Here is an 18,160-nt window from a genome sequence, read left to right as displayed (position 1 = left end):
GTAAGATAAGTAAGGTTCTCCACTATGTATCTTATCAATGATTAGTGATTATAGTCTCACTTCCAAAATAACAGAAAGGATGTAGACTACATTCTAATACTTATTTCTCATGCTTGATTTTGCACCTACCTAAAAAAAATAATAAAAAAATTTCTCATTCTTTAATGTCGTTAGCTCTGTATCCCATCACCTTTAACCACTCGTCTCCTTTTCATTTTTCACACCAAAACCCTGCTATAAGCCTATAAAGCTGCTTTTCCTCTTTTTCTTCACATGTGTTCATTTTGTGTTCATAAAGTTGAAACATGGCTTTCGCCTTTCTCTTTCATTGTTGCATGAAAGAGCAGAGTTCCATTTACAACCAAATGAGATCCCTGAAAATTATGAGAGTATACCATGTCGAATAATGAGTCATCAATGAGGACATCCTCAGCCACAGAATTTGAATGCTTTGATTCGATTCAAAGTAGCGAAATTAATGGCAGCATTAGCTCCAACTTAAGGGGGGGAATATAGAAAGGCTTGAATGAACTTGGAAGTTTCCATTCAAGGAGTCTGGAGAGGATCTCTTTCTGGGTAGATAAAGAGGGGAAAAAGGAACATTTTTTCAGAATGTCAGAATGGGAATATACCACGGAGTTACTGGTTTCTCTCTAGGGTTGTAATGGATTTCTTGCTTTGATGAGGGAAAGAGCCAGGAAGGTGGGGTTGCAATTGGGGAACAGAATAGGAAGGAGACCCACTAATGGGTAGATGAGATATGGATAGAATTGACAATGCTGCAATAGGCTTTGGCTTCTGCTTTTGTGTTATTTAAGTGAAGGAATCCACATTGAGATGGAGAGCAGAAGACAAGCCTGCTGTGAGGAAGGTAGGGATTCCTCTTCATCATCACGTTGCTGCGCTCTGAACCACGTGCTTCACTTTTCATCCTATTAATATTTGGGTTGCAAATGGTCCGAGTCCCCACCTAGTTGTGAGTATACAGACAATGATTACAACTCTTTCATGGCCTTTTCTTCTGTTTTATAAGTAAACTAACCTTCAAGCCTTTGTCTTGTTTGATATCATTAATTAGAATTACAAGGAAAAGAATGAAAGCTCTTCATGTTTCTTCCTTTTCTTTCGTTGTTCAATCTGTATCTTTTTCCCCATTGGATTCCATTCCATTTTTCACTATACTAACACCTCACTCTGTACAGGGCCTGTGCATTGAGTCAAGCTTTATCTAGTTCTCAATACTGGGCTTTCATGGAGATTCCCATAAGTCTGGTTCTTAGCATAGCTGGTTTCTCACTGTTACTTATATGGGTTCTGGTGGAACTTGCTCTGAAGAGGCACAGATATGCAGAGTGTGATCAACAAAAATATGGAATGGAGAAGACAAGAGTTTTTACGGCCATTGTGCCTCTGTTCAACTTTTTTATCTTTACTTGCCATCTGGGTTTTTGTCTTCGTGAGGTTTGGAAGCTGAAAATAGTCCCGATCGAGTTGGTCTTCCCAGCAACAGCCTGGGTTTTAGCAACTATATATGCATTCTACTTGAACGATAGGAGTCTTTCAGGAAGCAAGAAGTGGCCGTCAAGCTTAACCTTCTGGTGGATTTTCTCCTGTACTGTTAGTGCAGTCAATGTCTTCATATACTGCCTAACCCATTTGAAGTCTGGAACGCTGCCTAATTTTCTCCTCGAACCTAATGCTGCAGAGCTCGTTTCTTTTCCTTTTATACTAGTTCTCTGCATCAATGCTTTCTGTTTCAGTTATAACAGAAGACTCCCAGGAATTAAAGAGCCACTTCTTCAGAAAGAGATTCATGAGGTTCCCCCGTATTTTGATACTTTCAGCAAATTAGGGATTTTCAGTAGACTCACTTTCAGCTGGCTAAACCCACTTTTCAGAAAAGGTCGGTCTGAAAAACTTGAACTTCACCACATTCCGGCAGTTCCTGAATCTGAAACAGCAGAGAAATCACACTCCTTGTTACAGGAATGGCTAGGGAAACAGAAAAATCAATCTTCCTCTCTGCACACAGCCATAGCCTATGCTTTCTGGAGACCTCTGCTTGTGAATTCTCTTTATGCAGGTATGATCAATTGACTGGTTTCTTGCTTTCTTTGCACGTTCTTCCAATGGTTTTAAGTACTGATTACAGTAGTTCTTCAGGTGTCAACACTATTGCTTCATATATGGGTCCTTTCCTCATCACGGACTTTGTTAATTTCTTATCACAAAAAAGTGACAGTTCCAGCCATGAATATGGACTATGTCTGGCATTAATTTTCTTCTTTGCAAAGACAGTAGAATCTGTGTCACAGAGACAATGGTACTTTGGTGCTAACCGTATCGGCATTCAAGTCCGAGCAGCTGTTACAGTATTAGTTTACAGGAAATCCCTTCTAGTCAAGTATGCTGGCCCAACCAATGGTAAAGTTGTAAACCTCATCAATGTAGATGCTGAGAGGATCGGGGACTTCTTCTGGTACGTCCATGGGATTTGGTTGTTGCCTATCCAGGTCCTTCTAGCACTTGTCATACTCTATAGGAACCTCGGTGGGGTTCCATCCATCGCAGCACTTCTCACCACAGTTTTGGTGATGATGAGCAATACCCCACTTGCCAATTTGCAAGAAAGGCTACATTCTAACATCATGGAAGCAAAGGATGTGAGAATCAAATTTACCTCAGAGATTTTGAAAAGTATGAAGACATTGAAGATGCATTCATGGGAAACCACCTACTTGAGAAAGCTTATGCTGCTTAGAGAAAGTGAGAGGAGTTGGTTGAAACAATATCTGTACATATGCTCCATTGTTGCCTTCCTCTTTTGGGCTTCTCCAACTTTAATCTCAGTCGTTACCTTTGGTGTTTGCATTCTAGTAAAAGTTCCACTAACATCTGGTGCTGTCCTTTCAGCTCTAGCCACTTTCCGAATTCTTCAAGAACCCATCTACAATCTCCCAGAGCTAATCTCCATGATAGCTCAAACAAGGGTCTCAATTCATCGGGTACAAGAGTTCATCAGAGAAGAAGATCAAAAGGTGCTACAATACAGTTCTACTCCTATAGAGCCTGATGTTGGAATTGAGATTGAAACAGGGGAATACACTTGGGGCACAAGCAACACAATTTTGAAGAAACGAACAATCAAAATTTCCAATAAGATGAAAATCATGAAAGGTGATAAGGTTGCTGTGTGTGGGTCAGTAGGTTCAGGGAAATCAAGCCTATTGTCTAGTATACTTGGAGAGATTCCAAGGATTACAGGAGCCGGGATCAAGGTGTATGGATCAACAGCTTATGTCCCACAAAGTGCTTGGATTCAGACAGGAACAATTAGAGATAATGTGTTGTTTGGAAAGGAAATGGACAGCAGTTTTTACAGAAATGTTCTAGAAGGATGTGCTTTAAATAGAGACATTCAGTCATGGAGTGATGGGGATCTGAGTATGGTGGGAGAAAGGGGAATGAATCTCAGTGGAGGACAGAAGCAAAGAATTCAGCTAGCCAGAGCCATCTACAGCGATTCTGACATTTATCTACTAGACGATCCTTTCAGTGCAGTTGATGCTCATACAGGAGCACACCTGTTCAAGGTAAGAGATAATACAATTTCAGCTTATCATATGGTTTATCATACCCTTGCTGTGAATGTAATTAAAAGGAACAAAAGTCTATGGTGCTGTACCATTTGTAGGTTGAAGTATCTCAGTGTTCTGTCTGTTGTACTTTGCAGGAATGTCTAATGCGAATCCTGTCTCGGAAGACTGTAATTTATGTAACCCATCAATTGGAATTCTTGCATGCTTCAGATATTGTTATTGTAAGCTACTTGCACTGCTATTATGTACACTTTCTTCTTTAAGAAAAACATCTAGAGCTATGATAGTTTGTTATCATGTCATATTAAGTTGATCTTACTTAAATATACTAAACATGTTTCTTAAGTTATGTGTCATGGGTCTGGTCCACACACACAAAAGACACACCGATACTTACAAGCCCAAAAAACTCTCAAGGGAGGAGGCCAATGTGGGGAGTTTTTTTTTTTAGGGTTGCTTCTCCTAGACTCCACTTTAACCATGTTAATTTGAGATGCTAAAGTAAAGAAGTTCAAGGAATAATATTAGTGTTATAGGGCTATAAGCCTATAATCACGTCTGATGCAACAGGCCTTCAATATTGCTTTATAGGTGGTCTACAATATTGTTTAGAAAATTAAGTTCCTCTTCTAGGTGGCAGGGTTAAGATCCTACTTTTCACTTGCTGGAGTTGGAAGCACCTTGAATGTGAATACAAGGAAGCTGCACAGAGGTAGCACCTGGGGTCTTATTAGTTATCACCACAGAGCTAGATTTGCATTTTTTGAGTACTTCATAAAGTCCAATGTCACTTCATTTTTTCAGTAATGTAATACTTATTTCCCTAGAAAAGTTATATTTTCTACTATTATATATTTCTGTAGGTAATGAAAGATGGAGAGATTGTTCAGTCAGGGAAATATGAAGACTTGATTGCAGAACCTGATGGGGAACTTGTGAAACAAATGGCTGCTCATAGCAGATCAGTAAGCCAAGTGGCCCCACCCCTAGCACATAGGTTTTTAACCTCAGGATCTGATCAGAGGAATCAAACAGAAGTCATAGAAGAAAGAACAGAAGATTTCAATGGCTATGGCGAACTTGTAAAGAAGGTTTCTGATGTAGAAACTGAATCTGGTCGTGTCAAATGGAAAGTTTATGCAACCTTTGTGACATGTGCATATAAAGGAGCTCTTGTTCCAGTTATAATTCTTTTCCAAGTTTCATTCCAGGTATTACAGATAGGAAGCAATTACTGGATCGCTTGGGCAAGTGAGGTGGGGAGCGTGAGTAAAGATAAGTTGATAGGGGTGTTCGTTTTGTTGTCTGGTGGAAGTTCCCTGTTCATCTTGGGTAGGGCAGTTTTGCTGGCAACTGTTGCCATTGAAACTGCTCAGAGGCTATTTCTTGGCATGGCTAACTCAATCTTCCGAGCACCAATTTCCTTCTTTGACTCCACTCCTACAAGCCGAATCCTCAATAGGGTCAGTTCCTCAAGTTCAATAATTTTTTCACTTTCATTGTGGTGATGTATAGTCCAGGTAGTTTTTCATTTTCATGCCTAAGCCATTTACTATTTTCTTAATTTTTATTTGCAGTCATCGACGGATCAAAGCATCGTTGATACAGACATTCCTTACAGATTAGCAGGATTAGCATTTGCTCTTATTCAGCTGTTGAGTATCATCATCCTGATGTCTCAGGTTGCTTGGCAGGTCTTCATTCTGTTCCTTGGGATCCTTGCCATCTCCATATGGTATCAGGTGAGCAATCAACATCCTCCACTAAGGTAAAATATGGTTACTTGTCTTAAGTGATGCATAGGATCCATCAATTAATGGCGTTTGCCATTATATCTCCTGAACTACTAAAGAAAATGTCATGCAATTAGAACATAGCATAAAAATTCAAGTACGCTGACAGAAAATGGCTTTCAGTAATTGACAATTCCATTATACTAGATAGGCTAGGAGTTTTTTTAAGTGCTTGATTTCTGTTTAGATATCTCTAGGGGGAATAAGCTCCAAATATTCCTACTTCCTGCAGGCCTACTACATCACTACCGCCAGGGAACTAGCCAGGATGGTTGCAGCCAGGAAATCTCCAATTCTTCATCATTTTACAGAATCAATTGCTGGGGCAGAAACAATCCGCTGCTTCAAGCAGCAAGATCGCTTTCTTCTCAAGAATCTCAGCTTAATTGATGATTACTCCCGTGTTGCTTTCCATAATTCAGCAACGATGGAATGGCTCTGTGTTCGAATCAACTTCTTATTCAATGTTGTCTTCTTCATACTTCTACTAGTCTTGGTCATCCTCCCAAAGGCAGCAATTGACCCCAGTAAGCTACTCAGTCTGTCCTTTTCTTTTTCAACTTTCAGCTAGCAAGATGACGTAGACCAAGCTAACTCCCTAAAAGGGAATTCCTGAAAAGCTCATGTAGCTGATCTCTTGGATGGTGAAGAGATCCTTGGTAGAGTAGTTTGTACTGGTCCTATACCTTAATATTTTGCATAAATACAGTTTTTCCTTATATGCAGTCCCTCTGCTCTGTCTGAGGAAATTGTCTATTAGGTTTCCTCTTCCCAAATGTTAAAAGATACAATAATTCGTGTTAACTTGTTATTAGATAGTTAATCATACTTGTGGAATGTAATCCAGGTTTGGCGGGACTTGCAGCTACATATGGATTGAATCTAAATGTTTTACAAGCTTGGGTGATTTGGAATCTGTGCAACGTTGAAAACAAGATGATATCAGTTGAGAGAATTCTTCAATTCTCTAGCATTCCAAGTGAAGCTCCACTGCTAATTGAAGAAAATAGACCAGGACCTGAATGGCCAGACCTCGGAACTGTCAAGTTTGAAAACCTCCGCATCCGTTATAGTCCCATGCTTCCCATGGTTCTTAAAGGAATTAATTGCACTTTCCCGGGTAAGGCAAAGATTGGAGTGGTGGGTAGAACAGGAAGCGGCAAGTCTACTCTTATTCAAGCTCTTTTCAGGGTAGTGGAACCCTCAGAAGGAAGGATTCTGATTGATGAAGTAAATATTTGTGAGATAGGTTTGCAGGATTTGAGATCTAGGTTGAGCATAATTCCACAAGACCCAACACTGTTTCAAGGAACTATTAGAGCTAATCTGGATCCCTTAGAACAACATTCAGATTCAGAAATATGGGAGGTAATAAAAATTCAAGTTTGTTTCATTGAAGGTACTGGTCAAAGTCATGTTGTCACTGAAACCATTTGAGATGTCAGGTTGTACGTAGGTGTCACCTTGCTGAGACATTGAAACAAGACCTAATGCTCCTTGATGCAACAGGTACAGATCTTATGTAAATAAAACATGGAATTCTATGTCAATACATTAGCTTCTACAGGGTATATCAAGATGATCTTCTTCATAGTTATCTTATGCTGTTTCATCTGCATTGTGGGAATGGATCAGTTGAAGAAAATGGAGGAAACTGGAGTCTAGGCCAGAGGCAGCTGTTTTGTCTGGCAAGGGTTTTGCTGAAGAAGAGAAGGATTCTAGTGCTGGATGAAGCTACAGCATCAATGGATTCCACAACAGACAATTTGATTCAGAGGACAATAAGAGAAGAAACAAGTAACTGCTCTGTCATCACTGTGGCCCACCGAATTCCGACTGTGATTGATAATGACCTAGTTCTTGTGCTTGATGAAGGTATGCTAATTAAGGCCACTCCTGCACACAAGCGCACACATATGCCCCCATCCCAACAAAAGAAAATTTTTATAAGTTCTATGTTTCTTCAATCGTCGTCTGCATCATGGAGCCATAACCCCACCATGCAGAATCAGTGACAGAATTTCAACATCAACCATCATAGGTTTTTAGTTCTACCAGTTCCACTTCCTCCTCACTCCCTGAGTTCACCTTCCTTCTAGTCTTCACAGTTTTGATTCACAGCCCATAAACCTGCAAGGCTGCAACAATACTCAATCCAGCTATAGGTCTTAAAATCTGCCAAATGCTTTCTGCTATCACCCTACTTGAAATAGACCATTCTCATTCTTCTGGCAAGGGTTAAATGTTGGAGAAGGACATTGATTTTCTCAACTCCATGTGAATCATCCTAGTTTGTGTTCTAATTATGTCAGACTTGTTGTCTCTGCTCACTTTCTTTTGCATTTGGACTAATGCAGGTAAAGTTCTAGAGTATGAATCCCCAAGTGAGTTGCTTAGAGATAATACTTCAGCATTCTCGAAGTTGGTGGCAGAGTTCTTAAAGAGATCATCAAAAGGTGAATGTTGCTAGAGATCAGGCTTGAAGCTTGATTGCTGAATCCACCTAATTAAGGGGAAATGGTGCTGACTTCTTCAGTTTCCTCCCATAAACAAGATATTTCGTGACAATGTAGAAAAAGAGAGTAGAATGGCAGAAGTAAAAACTGTCAGCTGGAACAACAGTGACAGCACGGGAGTACACAGTGTATACGTAACAAAATAGGTTTAAATATCACAGAAGATAGAGAGGCTGTTTCCTAACCTCCAAGAGATTACTTTATATACATGAAGATAAACATATATATCATGACTCTATTAGTTATTAATTGTTGTCATATAAGCCTTGCCTGTTTTTCCCCAATCCCAACATTTCAAGGCAAAAAAATTGAGTAATGCAATCTAGAAATGTAAATACCGGTATCTCAAACTCTTCTTTTTTAGGATCAATTTTACTACACTTGTTGAGTTAGTTTGTTTCCCAGAATCAATGGAAATATTTGTGTAGATTGGTACTTGATGTACAAAGCCATTCTCAACCTTATTTCTGCACATAATGCTCATCTAAGCTGATGCAACTAATCAATATACATCGAATCATGCATGGCAATCTCCACACTAAAGATTGGTCGGTGGATCTAACATCCTATCAATGTTACTAGGATGATGTAGAAGTTCATGACCTAAATGTGTTCTGGTAATAAAGAAATAAATGTTAATGCTATCTTTTTGTCAACTAAGAACCAAATCTGGGGCCTAATGAAACTGGCTACCAAACCCAATTTAAACTAAAGCTCTTCGAAAGGGAAAGCTATCTGCTTAAAGACTCATTGTGATGTGTCCATGCAGCTACACAAAAACTTGTTAAATTGAATTGAAGTAAGCTGTATATCTCTATTCTGAAATCTAATTGAAGGTGGAATACAATATCCCTGTTCAACCATTTTGCTCTCTAATTGATTTCTCAAACAATGGCCGACATCATTCAGTGCTAATGTTATAACTGAAGAGAAAGGTAGACAATTATCTATGATAACCTCACCGAAAGCGCTGCCATTTCCTGGGAGAGCAAAGAAGAAGCAACGTCTGATTGCTGTGTAATCTTTTCCGTGAGTTCCTCAATAGCTGCTGTGACCCCATTAGGGAATAAACCTGCAACATATAGACAACACTCATCATGCTGGAGTTTTAAGGTATAACATTCTATAGAGTAAAACCCAAGTCTATTCTATGGTGTAATCCTACTAAGTAGAGAGCAAAATAAGGACGAGAGAGTAGAAATAGTTAGTAACCAAAAGTGGATTTTTGTTCGCGGCTGCGCGGATATCCTCCGCGCAGCCCTAATTTTTGACACTTGTTGAGGAATTAATCTAACGGTTTCAGTTCGTTAATGTTGTTTTTTAAATTTAAGTTCTTTTGCAATTTGCAACTTCACCCCCTTGATTAAGTTCGTTAATGTTAATACATTTTACCATTCTATGATAAGTATACAAACTTTTAAGATTTAATAAACACAAAGGTTTCGTGGTGTAGTTGGTTATCACGTCAGTCTAACACACTGAAGGTCTCCGGTTCGAACCCGGGCGAAGCCATTACAAATTTTGTAATTTTTTTTATTCGTACCGTGAATATCTATGATACAGAATATCTTAAAGAGATCAATTTTATTTTTTATTTTTTATTTAAATAAAGAATAACAGCTGTGTTGACTCCCGAGTTGGGAAAACAGTCTCTTTACCAATTAGATATGACTAATCTATTTTTGTACCTCGATTACAAGGAATTATGTAACTTGGATGTTTGTCTTCCTTTTGTTTTAGAATGAATAATTGTTTATCCAGAAGAGAAAAAAATTTCCTTGACGATGTCGATGTTGATTGGTGAAGATTCCGTGCAATTACATGAGGTTTTCAATTCAAGCCTAATGACTCTCTGTTACACAAATCTAATCAACTCTTTTAAGATGTATTGGGGCTTGTTTGGTTACTTGAGTCTGGAGATTTCAAATTTATGGAGTCTTGGTTCCTAAAATTAACTTATTTGGTTAGTCTAAGTCTTTAGAATGAAATCTTTAGAGTCATGGTTCAAATGTTTAATGTTTTTATAGTAGAAGTAAAATCTCAAAATTTCACGCCACACCCATAAATCAACATATTCACGTTTTTAGTGTAAAAATGTAAATTTCTAGATTTTATGAATCGGAGATTCACAACCAAACGGGTATGAATCTCCCATTTGTGAATAGATTCATGTAACCAAAGAAGCCCTTAGAAATCGACATTTTCTTTTAATTACCGCTTGTTCAATTATATAATCAATAGTCCTAAATGACACCGCAACCGGTGTATTTAGAAATAAAAATCTTCTTTTAGTGACCATTTATGTAATATTAAAATATTATATAAACATCAATTGACATTGGCAAGACTCTAATGTAGTGTTACATATTCAATGAATCATAGATGTTAGCAAGTATTGAAATATGTATTTTTTTGGTATTAAGATATTGGATATTGGAACATCTTATAGTTTGTCAACCGAAGCATATGTTGTCAATATACTTTCCTCTCATAGTATTTACTCCCTCTCTCATAAATAAATATATTGGTCATTTTCTCATTTTCTCATTTCTCACTTTTCATTTCATATGCTATTTTTTTAAATATGTTGATAATTTGATGGTAACAACAATAATATGGTATTTGCAAAATACAGTCATACAACTTTATAATAATAATAGTAATAATAGCTTCAAAACCATATGCAGTCATCTTTGGGGAAATTATTTTTTTTAGGTAAATGAATGACAGTATTACAATCTTGTTAGGAATAATAGATGCACAACCACGAACAGAGAAAAACACAAACAAAGAACATAAGAGGGATTTAACGTGGTTCGGCAAAACCATGCTTACGTCCACCAAAGAGAAAATAAGTTTCACTATTTCCAGGAAACTACATACTACTCTCACACCCACCAAGTGCTACCCTTTACTTCTTGCCCAATCTCTATTCCCGGAATGGGTTCCCAATTCCTTACAGGAATTGATTCCCCAATTTCCTACAGAAATTGATATATATATATATATATATATATATATATATATATATATATATATATATATATATATATATATATATATATATATATATATATAAATTATCCCACAGAGACTATTTATAAAGAAACCTAAAACTGTAATTACAATTTTACTTTAATATTAGTAATTGACCAAAACATATTTCAATTACAAATACAACCAAACCATAATCACATAGACCCACAGAATACAAGACACCCAAACCCAATATAAATGTATTCAGCTTCAGCTTGTTCTATCTTAATAAACCATTTAATTTAATTTTTCCCCCTTTGGCAAGAAAATAAAATTTATTGATCAACATTACTTGAAAAAGTAGAAAGATTCTAGTTACATAACTTGGTGATCCAAAGAAATAGAAAGTGCCAAAAATGCCTCACATTGGTCGGTTCAGTTTGTTTCTAGGTGGGCTAATTCTGTAGCCGATACCCTAGCTAGGAAGGCCCGGTCCATGGCTAGTAGGACTGTCTGGCCTATTTTCGCTCATTGGCTTCTTGAAGCTTGTACTCAGGATGTCTTGGGTTTTGCTGGTCCTTCTTCTAATTAAAAATCAGTTTATCAAAAAAAAAAAAAAATGAGAAGAGACAGCCCACCTAACTAAGAATTTGCAATATCATTTTGTTTCGCTAGAGAAAAAAATGAATGCAACACGTTTCAAATACAGTCACCAGTTGCTGCAAATTTGAATGATTCCAGCAACTTCAATGGGCCAAACTTGGTTGTTTCCTAAATCAGGTGGGCCAACTCTTTGTTGTCTCATCTCGTCATAAGCTTCTTACTTGCATTTGGGACAGTCAACTACCCAAGGCTTCGCCCGGAATGAAACTCGATCAATTTAGAAACTGCCAAGACACACTTGCCCAACCTAACCATCGTACACTCGAAATTTCGGTTATTGCAAGAAAGCCATAATTGCCAGAAAATAAAAATAAAAGATTGCTAACTTCTTTTCCAATTTCAAAGCTATCAAAGATTGACATTGAAGGATTTACCAAAAACAAAGAGAAGAAAAAAAGATTGACATTCAAGGGGAACTAAGGAATCTATATGGAATATGCTTTGGCATAAATATTATTTTAGAGAAAGAAGTAGAACAGGTTAACATCACTGCAACAACACGTCAACACACCTAAACTCTCTAAATTAGACAAAGTGGTTGGTCATGGATGGGTTGACTTTGGCCCAATCAGGAGGCATCTATTCTTTTTGAGGCGGCTTTTTAAATCTCTTTTTTGTTTTTTAAATATATAAAATGGCTTTCATGAATGCTGACAGGAAAACTAAAACAATTATAAAAAAATTATTATAAAACTATAATTGTTAATTATACATATAAAAAATGTCACTCGGCGTGATGTCCACTAGTAGAGCATTGGCCTAAATTCAACAACGAATCATTTCATCTTTCCCTTCCATGGTTTCTAGTATAGATCTGAACTTAGACATGGATAATTTGAAGAAAAGAAAAAAAAAATATATTTCTTATACAATACTCTCTGACTATGGATTATCTCTCCTAATTATGCTCCTTCAATGATTTTATAATCACAAATACATAGGGGTTCACAAGTGAAAAATATAAAAAAAAAATGAAACCCATCACCGATACATGTGGCCCTCCTAGAGTCTATGGTCGAAAGCCATCGGAGGAGCACAGTCAAGGGAGACAATCTGGACTCATACTCTCTCTATAATCCAACAAATCCAAAAAAAAAATAAGTCTCTTTAAGCTTGGAGTATTTCTTATGCAATACTAGTTTTCCTACTTAATACCCTAGTTATATTATGAAACCTACAATAATTTATGTGCTAGGTTTAATTTCCTGTATTTTCTTGAATGGAGACAAAAAGAAAAGCCTCTTTGAATTTGGATATTTTACCTATAGAGAGAAAAAATTTCAATCAATATGTTTGGATTCTTTATGCATCTTCAATCTCAAAACAAGATATTATATTTTCAGTATCCGACTAACCGTGGTCAATAGTTGTTAAGTTTTATTTAACTTACTAAAAGGTGAAGATCTTGCTTTTGGATGGGAGATATGTCAAGATATCACTTATATGGATCGAAATTTTTATTTCTACACGAATAGAAAATGTAGATTCGATGTGATTTTTATCAGAAGTAAAAAAATGAAAATTTTCAAGGCCATCACCGAGTTATCCCTAATATTAATGCCACCACTTGAGTTATTCAATTTATCAAATAGACCTCTTACTACCAACAACATTAGTTTCAATTAGTTTTTACTTATTTATTTTCAATATTACCCATATATTCTAAGTTTTACAATCTATTCATAATGCATATGTTAAAAACTTTGTGAGAATTTAGAGAAAAAAAATGAGTTGAACGTGGATTTTTCGTTCAAGGTTATTCTTAGGGATAATTACTATTGCTCTCTTATACTTTGGTTTTATTACTAATCAAACCTCATTCTTTGTAAAATTACTATTGCCCCCCTCACTTCTAAAGGTGTTAAGGTTGTTAACATCAAATATGAAATGTCTATTTTGCCCTTTAAATTAAGAAGTAAAAAAAATATGACATTACCTTCATTTATAGAAACTATATTGCATGTCAATTATATCCTTAAAATCTTATATTTTATAATTAATTTTGGATTTTGTGGGACCACATCCTTATGATTGTTGAAACTTTCACATTTCACTTAAATTTTTCATAATTACCATGATGGAAGTTTTACAAACAAATTAACATATAAGATCTAATTGATATAAAATTTGGTAACATACATAATGGTCAGCATATATTAAGTGATTTTCAATTTTCAGCTTTGAATTAAATTTGATATTTCTTAATATTTTAGTTTCAATTTAATTACGTATTTCCTTCATTTGGTGGTTTCTTTTTAAAAAAAAAGAAAAGTAAAGTTAAAGTTAATTTTTTTCCTATTAAGGATAGTATTATCACTTGAAAAAATAGCAAATAAGTAAAAAGATAATTGCAGGGTTATTTTTGGGATTTTGAAAAAATATATAGATGCCACATCATCAGTAAACTGACAGAACTTAACGGTAGGGGGCATTAGTAATTGTTGACAAAATTAAAAGTTGGAATAGTAATTTTAAAAAGTACAGGGGATAGAGTAGTAATAAAATCAAAGTACAAGATGGCATTAGTAATTATCCCTTATTCTTATCTTTTTAAAATATTTAAATTGCTTACATTAGTACTTTAGTGTGATTTCTTAACTATGACGGTGTCTCTAATATGATTTTTACCTTCTAATGGTCTAATTGATAAATTAGATAACTCAATGAATAAAACCAAAAATTTTCCATGAAAAAAAAAATGGCGCTGTGGACCTTTAAACCGAAAAAAAAAAAAAAAAAAAAAAAACAAAGAAAGAGTGGGCACGCACGCGCCCACCCACACCGTAGTGTACTAAAATTGGTTTCTGGCGGATGAACCGAGGCGGATCCCCGAGTCAATCTGGCTTCTGAGTTACGGTTTTAAAAGGTTTCCAAAGTCGTTGTGATAGAAAAACCAAATGGCTAGAATATGCCGGTCCGACCGATCAGACCAGGCAGATGCAATGGGCCTGGTTTTAATGTCTCCGTTTTTAGGTTTACGGCTCTTCTTGAATCATAACCGCTCATCTGATCAAAACCGCCCGTCTTCGATAAAGCCGCACAGCTCGCGCACCAGTCGCTGCTAGCTTCACTCTTTATATAACCGACTTGAAGTTTTCCATTTCTCCACTGTCCTAACTAATCTTCTCCAACCCTCCCTTTTCTTCTTTGTAAATCTCTCTGTTAGGTTTCTCTTTCGCAATCATCATGGGTAATTTGATCTTCCTCATCATCACAGATCGATTTAGAAATATATACATTTGTTTCCGTTTCTCTACTAATCCAGTTATCTCTGTATTTTTTCTTTCTTCCTTCGATTTGTTTTGCAGGTTCTGACAAGATCAAGATCGGAATCAATGGTATTGAACTTGATCATATGCTATCTTTTTTATGTAGAGAGTTTCTCAAATCGTTCTTTATCTTGTCATTCTAACTGTTTATGTCATTTGTAGGATTTGGAAGGATCGGTCGTTTGGTTGCGAGAGTCGCTCTACAGAGGGACGATGTGGAACTCGTTGCAGTGAATGATCCCTTCATCACCACCGATTACATGGTAATCACATCCTTTCATTCAATCTTGCACTCCTGTGATCTACTATCGATATCGATCCATATCACTTGTTCTGACTATAATTTTACCAACCTTATCAACAAAAGAAATATTTCTTTTATCCGAATGGGATACATGATAGTTAGCGATTCAATCCAGAGATCCTTGTCCATATCATTTCGTGTTCGCATGTATATCAATGATCGGTTGCTTGATCGGATTAACTATTTTTCCCTGATCAGCGATCTGTTGCTCTGCTTTGTGCAGACCTACATGTTCAAATATGACACTGTTCACGGTCAATGGAAGCACCACGATGTCAAGGTCCATGACTCCAAGACCCTTCTCTTTGGTGAGAAGAAAGTTGCAGTTTTCGGCTCCAGGTATTAGCCTGCATTTACTGTAATTTGTATTACTGAACTGAGTTCTGACTCTGATCTACTTATTGTTACCGTGAAATTTTCAGGAACCCAGAAGAGATCCCATGGGCTGAGACCGGTGCAGAGTTTGTTGTTGAGTCAACTGGAGTGTTCACTGACAAGGACAAAGCCGCTGCCCACCTGAAGGTTTGCTAACTTCTCTTTCATTTTTATCGACAGTTAAACTCATTCGTGATCTTTGTTGAAGCCATTTTCTTTGTGTCTCGCGTTTGTATTTTGTTAACTTGCCCCACTATTTCTTCAGTATGGTGGGCCGAATTTTGCTATTGAATGATTTCCATTATTGGATCTGCTTGTTGATTACTGTTTTCGCACCAAAATACAGATAGTTAATTGGATACGTCTAACAGGGTTAGAGTGTTTGATGCAGGGTGGTGCTAAGAAGGTTGTCATTTCTGCCCCAAGCAAGGATGCCCCCATGTTTGTTATGGGTGTCAATGAGAAGGAATACAAGTCTGACATCGAAATTGTCTCCAATGCTAGCTGCACCACAAACTGCCTCGCTCCCCTTGCCAAGGTTTTGTTTTTTTATCCTGTTGTTTAAATAAATAAAATTGTTCTTGTGCCATGACAGAAGTATGAATTCATTAATTTTCTTGTCAATATTTCGAACAGGTTATCAATGACAGATTTGGCATTGTAGAGGGTCTTATGACCACCGTCCACTCCATTACAGGTTTGTTTATCACCCTGTTAATTTTCCTTTTTTGTATGAAGAATTTATTGTATCTATTAATGCCATTTCTAATATATATCTATATTCCTAATTCAGCCACTCAGAAGACAGTTGATGGGCCATCAAGCAAGGACTGGAGAGGTGGAAGAGCTGCTTCCTTCAATATCATCCCTAGCAGCACTGGAGCTGCCAAGGTAATCAATCTCACTATAAAGGTTTCCATATTTATTGCTTGATCTTTGACCAGTTGTTAGTTGCTGGTTTTGTTCTTTGTCATGTATATTCTTTCAGTTCACATATGTTTTTGTTGCTTGAGGATGAATCTTATTATAGGGTTTTTTCTTCCTTTTCAGAATCCTGTATAGAATGAATATAGAGAACCTATATATATTTTTCTTCTGAAGTAAAAACATAGTCGAAATTCTGTTTGGTGATTCATTTTATTGGATATTGCTGATTGGTAGTAAGTAATTGACATTTGGGCATGCGTGTTCTTGTAGGCTGTTGGGAAGGTTCTGCCACAATTGAATGGGAAATTGACTGGAATGTCCTTCCGTGTTCCCACTGTTGATGTCTCAGTCGTGGATCTCACTGTAAGGCTTGAGAAGAAGGCAACATATGAGCAGATCAAAGCTGCCATCAAGTAAGTGGTGAATTTCCTTAAGTTCGAATTTTTCTGATGATATTTTAATTATGAATGGACAACAGGTTTAAGAAGTTTTCATGTGGCTATGGTCTGATGGTTCCCAGTGTTCCTATATTTTGTATCTAATAATAAAATTTTTCCTGTGTTGTGGCTCAGGGAAGAGTCAGAGGGTAAGCTAAAGGGAATCTTGGGATACACTGAGGATGATGTTGTCTCAACCGACTTTGTTGGTGACAACAGGTAGAATGGCTATAACCTCAAGTTCTTTATATAAATTAACCTAGTACCTGTGTGGCTTGTTTTTCTTGACGGGGCTGTTCAGATTCATTTGTTGGTGTTCTTCATTGCTCATTGGAGCATAATATGTTTAAAACTGTTTCAGGTCAAGCATCTTTGATGCCAAAGCTGGGATTGCCTTGAACGACAACTTTGTGAAGCTTGTCTCCTGGTACGATAATGAGTGGGGATACAGGTATAAATTCTTTTATCCTATGTTGTTTATATTCAGTTTCATTTAGCATCTCTATTTAAGTTGGGGTTTTCATATCATTGGATTTGATCAATGAAATCATTTTAATGATGTGGTTATCCCTTTTTGATGCAGTACTCGTGTGGTTGATTTGATTGTCCACATGGCCCAAACCAAGTGAAGTGCTACCAATTCTTGAGACTAAGTGAAATGGGGGAAGCTGTTCTTCAATGTTGGTGGATGTGTAGTTCTCTTGTGTCCATGGTGTAGCCGTGTAGGTTAGATCGATCATGAGGGGGAAAAAATAAAACAGGACAGTTTTTAGAGTTTATTTTAAGATGTCAATTGGAGCTTGTAATGCGGTTTTTTGGATCTGTAGGAGACCTTACAGATTCCACGTTTCTTTGGTTCTTTTTCTTCCTTTTGGCTTTTTTTTTTTTGTTGAGGAACGATTTTAAGGTATTCATGGATGAGAGAGCTTCTGGTTTTTAGTATCATAATCCATATCCATTTCGATTATAATTTTCTTACAGAAGAACTGGCTGTATTGGTCAGCCACATTGAATTACTCAGATTTCAGGAATGGATGCGGAAGCAGGGCATTCATGTTTAGGTTAGAACACCTGAACAATGTCTCCCCAGAACCAGTCAACATATATTTTGCCACAATCTTCATCGTGTTAGCCGGATTTGCCCACACTGTTCTAAAGCAACTTCGTTTTACGGGGATAGAGCTTCAGTTCTGAGCAATAAATGCACAAGAGTAGTTCAGCCAATTTGCAGTCATTAGATTCAGATTTCAGTTGAGAATTCAATTTTGACTGCTAGTGTTGTGTTTCAACAGTTGAGATTG

At 36.8% G+C, this 18,160-nt stretch overlaps 2 protein-coding genes and 1 non-coding gene across 5 annotated transcripts; all 3 read left to right on the top strand.

The window, feature by feature from the left end:
- The first annotated feature begins 267 nt into the window (after positions 1 to 267).
- Positions 268 to 8,466, top strand: LOC149006407 (putative ABC transporter C family member 15). 3 transcript variants are annotated; one of them, XM_089166074.1, is made up of 10 exons: positions 268 to 976; positions 1,203 to 2,083; positions 2,164 to 3,593; positions 3,734 to 3,820; positions 4,463 to 5,062; positions 5,177 to 5,341; positions 5,625 to 5,919; positions 6,240 to 6,760; positions 6,838 to 6,901; positions 7,028 to 7,727. In XM_089166074.1, the coding sequence occupies exons 2-10, from the start codon at positions 1,252 to 1,254 to the stop codon at positions 7,405 to 7,407; spliced, it is 4,374 nt and encodes a 1,457-aa protein (XP_089022200.1). In that variant the 5' UTR covers positions 268 to 976; positions 1,203 to 1,251; the 3' UTR covers positions 7,408 to 7,727. The 3 variants fall into 3 exon arrangements, with proteins under 3 accessions (XP_089022200.1, XP_089022201.1, XP_089022199.1); XM_089166075.1 differs by lacking the exon at positions 268 to 976 and adding an exon at positions 7,750 to 8,466 and having other exon boundaries at positions 990 to 2,083; positions 7,028 to 7,267; XM_089166073.1 differs by lacking the exon at positions 268 to 976 and having other exon boundaries at positions 990 to 2,083.
- Positions 8,467 to 9,346: 880 nt separating this feature from the next.
- TRNAV-AAC (transfer RNA valine (anticodon AAC)) lies at positions 9,347 to 9,420 on the top strand. The gene has a single exon. It is a non-coding gene; the product is annotated as a tRNA-Val (tRNA).
- A 5,178-nt stretch (positions 9,421 to 14,598) lies between these two features.
- Positions 14,599 to 17,801, top strand: LOC149006405 (glyceraldehyde-3-phosphate dehydrogenase, cytosolic). Its single transcript, XM_089165467.1, has 12 exons — positions 14,599 to 14,737; positions 14,856 to 14,885; positions 14,979 to 15,079; positions 15,344 to 15,459; positions 15,543 to 15,642; positions 15,887 to 16,033; positions 16,132 to 16,192; positions 16,289 to 16,386; positions 16,693 to 16,835; positions 16,995 to 17,078; positions 17,221 to 17,310; positions 17,443 to 17,801. The coding sequence occupies exons 1-12, from the start codon at positions 14,734 to 14,736 to the stop codon at positions 17,486 to 17,488; spliced, it is 1,020 nt and encodes a 339-aa protein (XP_089021593.1). The 5' UTR covers positions 14,599 to 14,733; the 3' UTR covers positions 17,489 to 17,801.
- Positions 17,802 to 18,160: the final 359 nt, after the last annotated feature.

The sequence above is a fragment of the Hakea prostrata genome, chromosome 8 (assembly GCF_041222555.1).
Source record: "Hakea prostrata isolate BN-2017 chromosome 8, UWA_Hpros_2, whole genome shotgun sequence".
Taxonomy (NCBI): domain Eukaryota; kingdom Viridiplantae; phylum Streptophyta; class Magnoliopsida; order Proteales; family Proteaceae; genus Hakea; species Hakea prostrata.
The sequence above is the reverse complement of the archived record's forward strand: the minus strand, read 5'-3'. Positions and strand labels throughout refer to the sequence as shown.

Coding starts and splice junctions, on each gene's coding strand:
- LOC149006407 (XM_089166074.1), top strand. CDS start 1,252: ATGGAGATTCCCATAAGTCTGGTTCTTAGCATAGCTGGTTTCTCACTG. Junction 5,063..5,176: donor CAAGCCGAATCCTCAATAGG/GTCAGTTCCTCA, acceptor TTTTATTTGCAG/TCATCGACGGATCAAAGCAT. Junction 5,920..6,239: donor AAAGGCAGCAATTGACCCCA/GTAAGCTACTCA, acceptor AATGTAATCCAG/GTTTGGCGGGACTTGCAGCT.
- LOC149006405 (XM_089165467.1), top strand. Junction 16,034..16,131: donor GCCTCGCTCCCCTTGCCAAG/GTTTTGTTTTTT, acceptor TATTTCGAACAG/GTTATCAATGACAGATTTGG. Junction 16,193..16,288: donor CACCGTCCACTCCATTACAG/GTTTGTTTATCA, acceptor TTCCTAATTCAG/CCACTCAGAAGACAGTTGAT.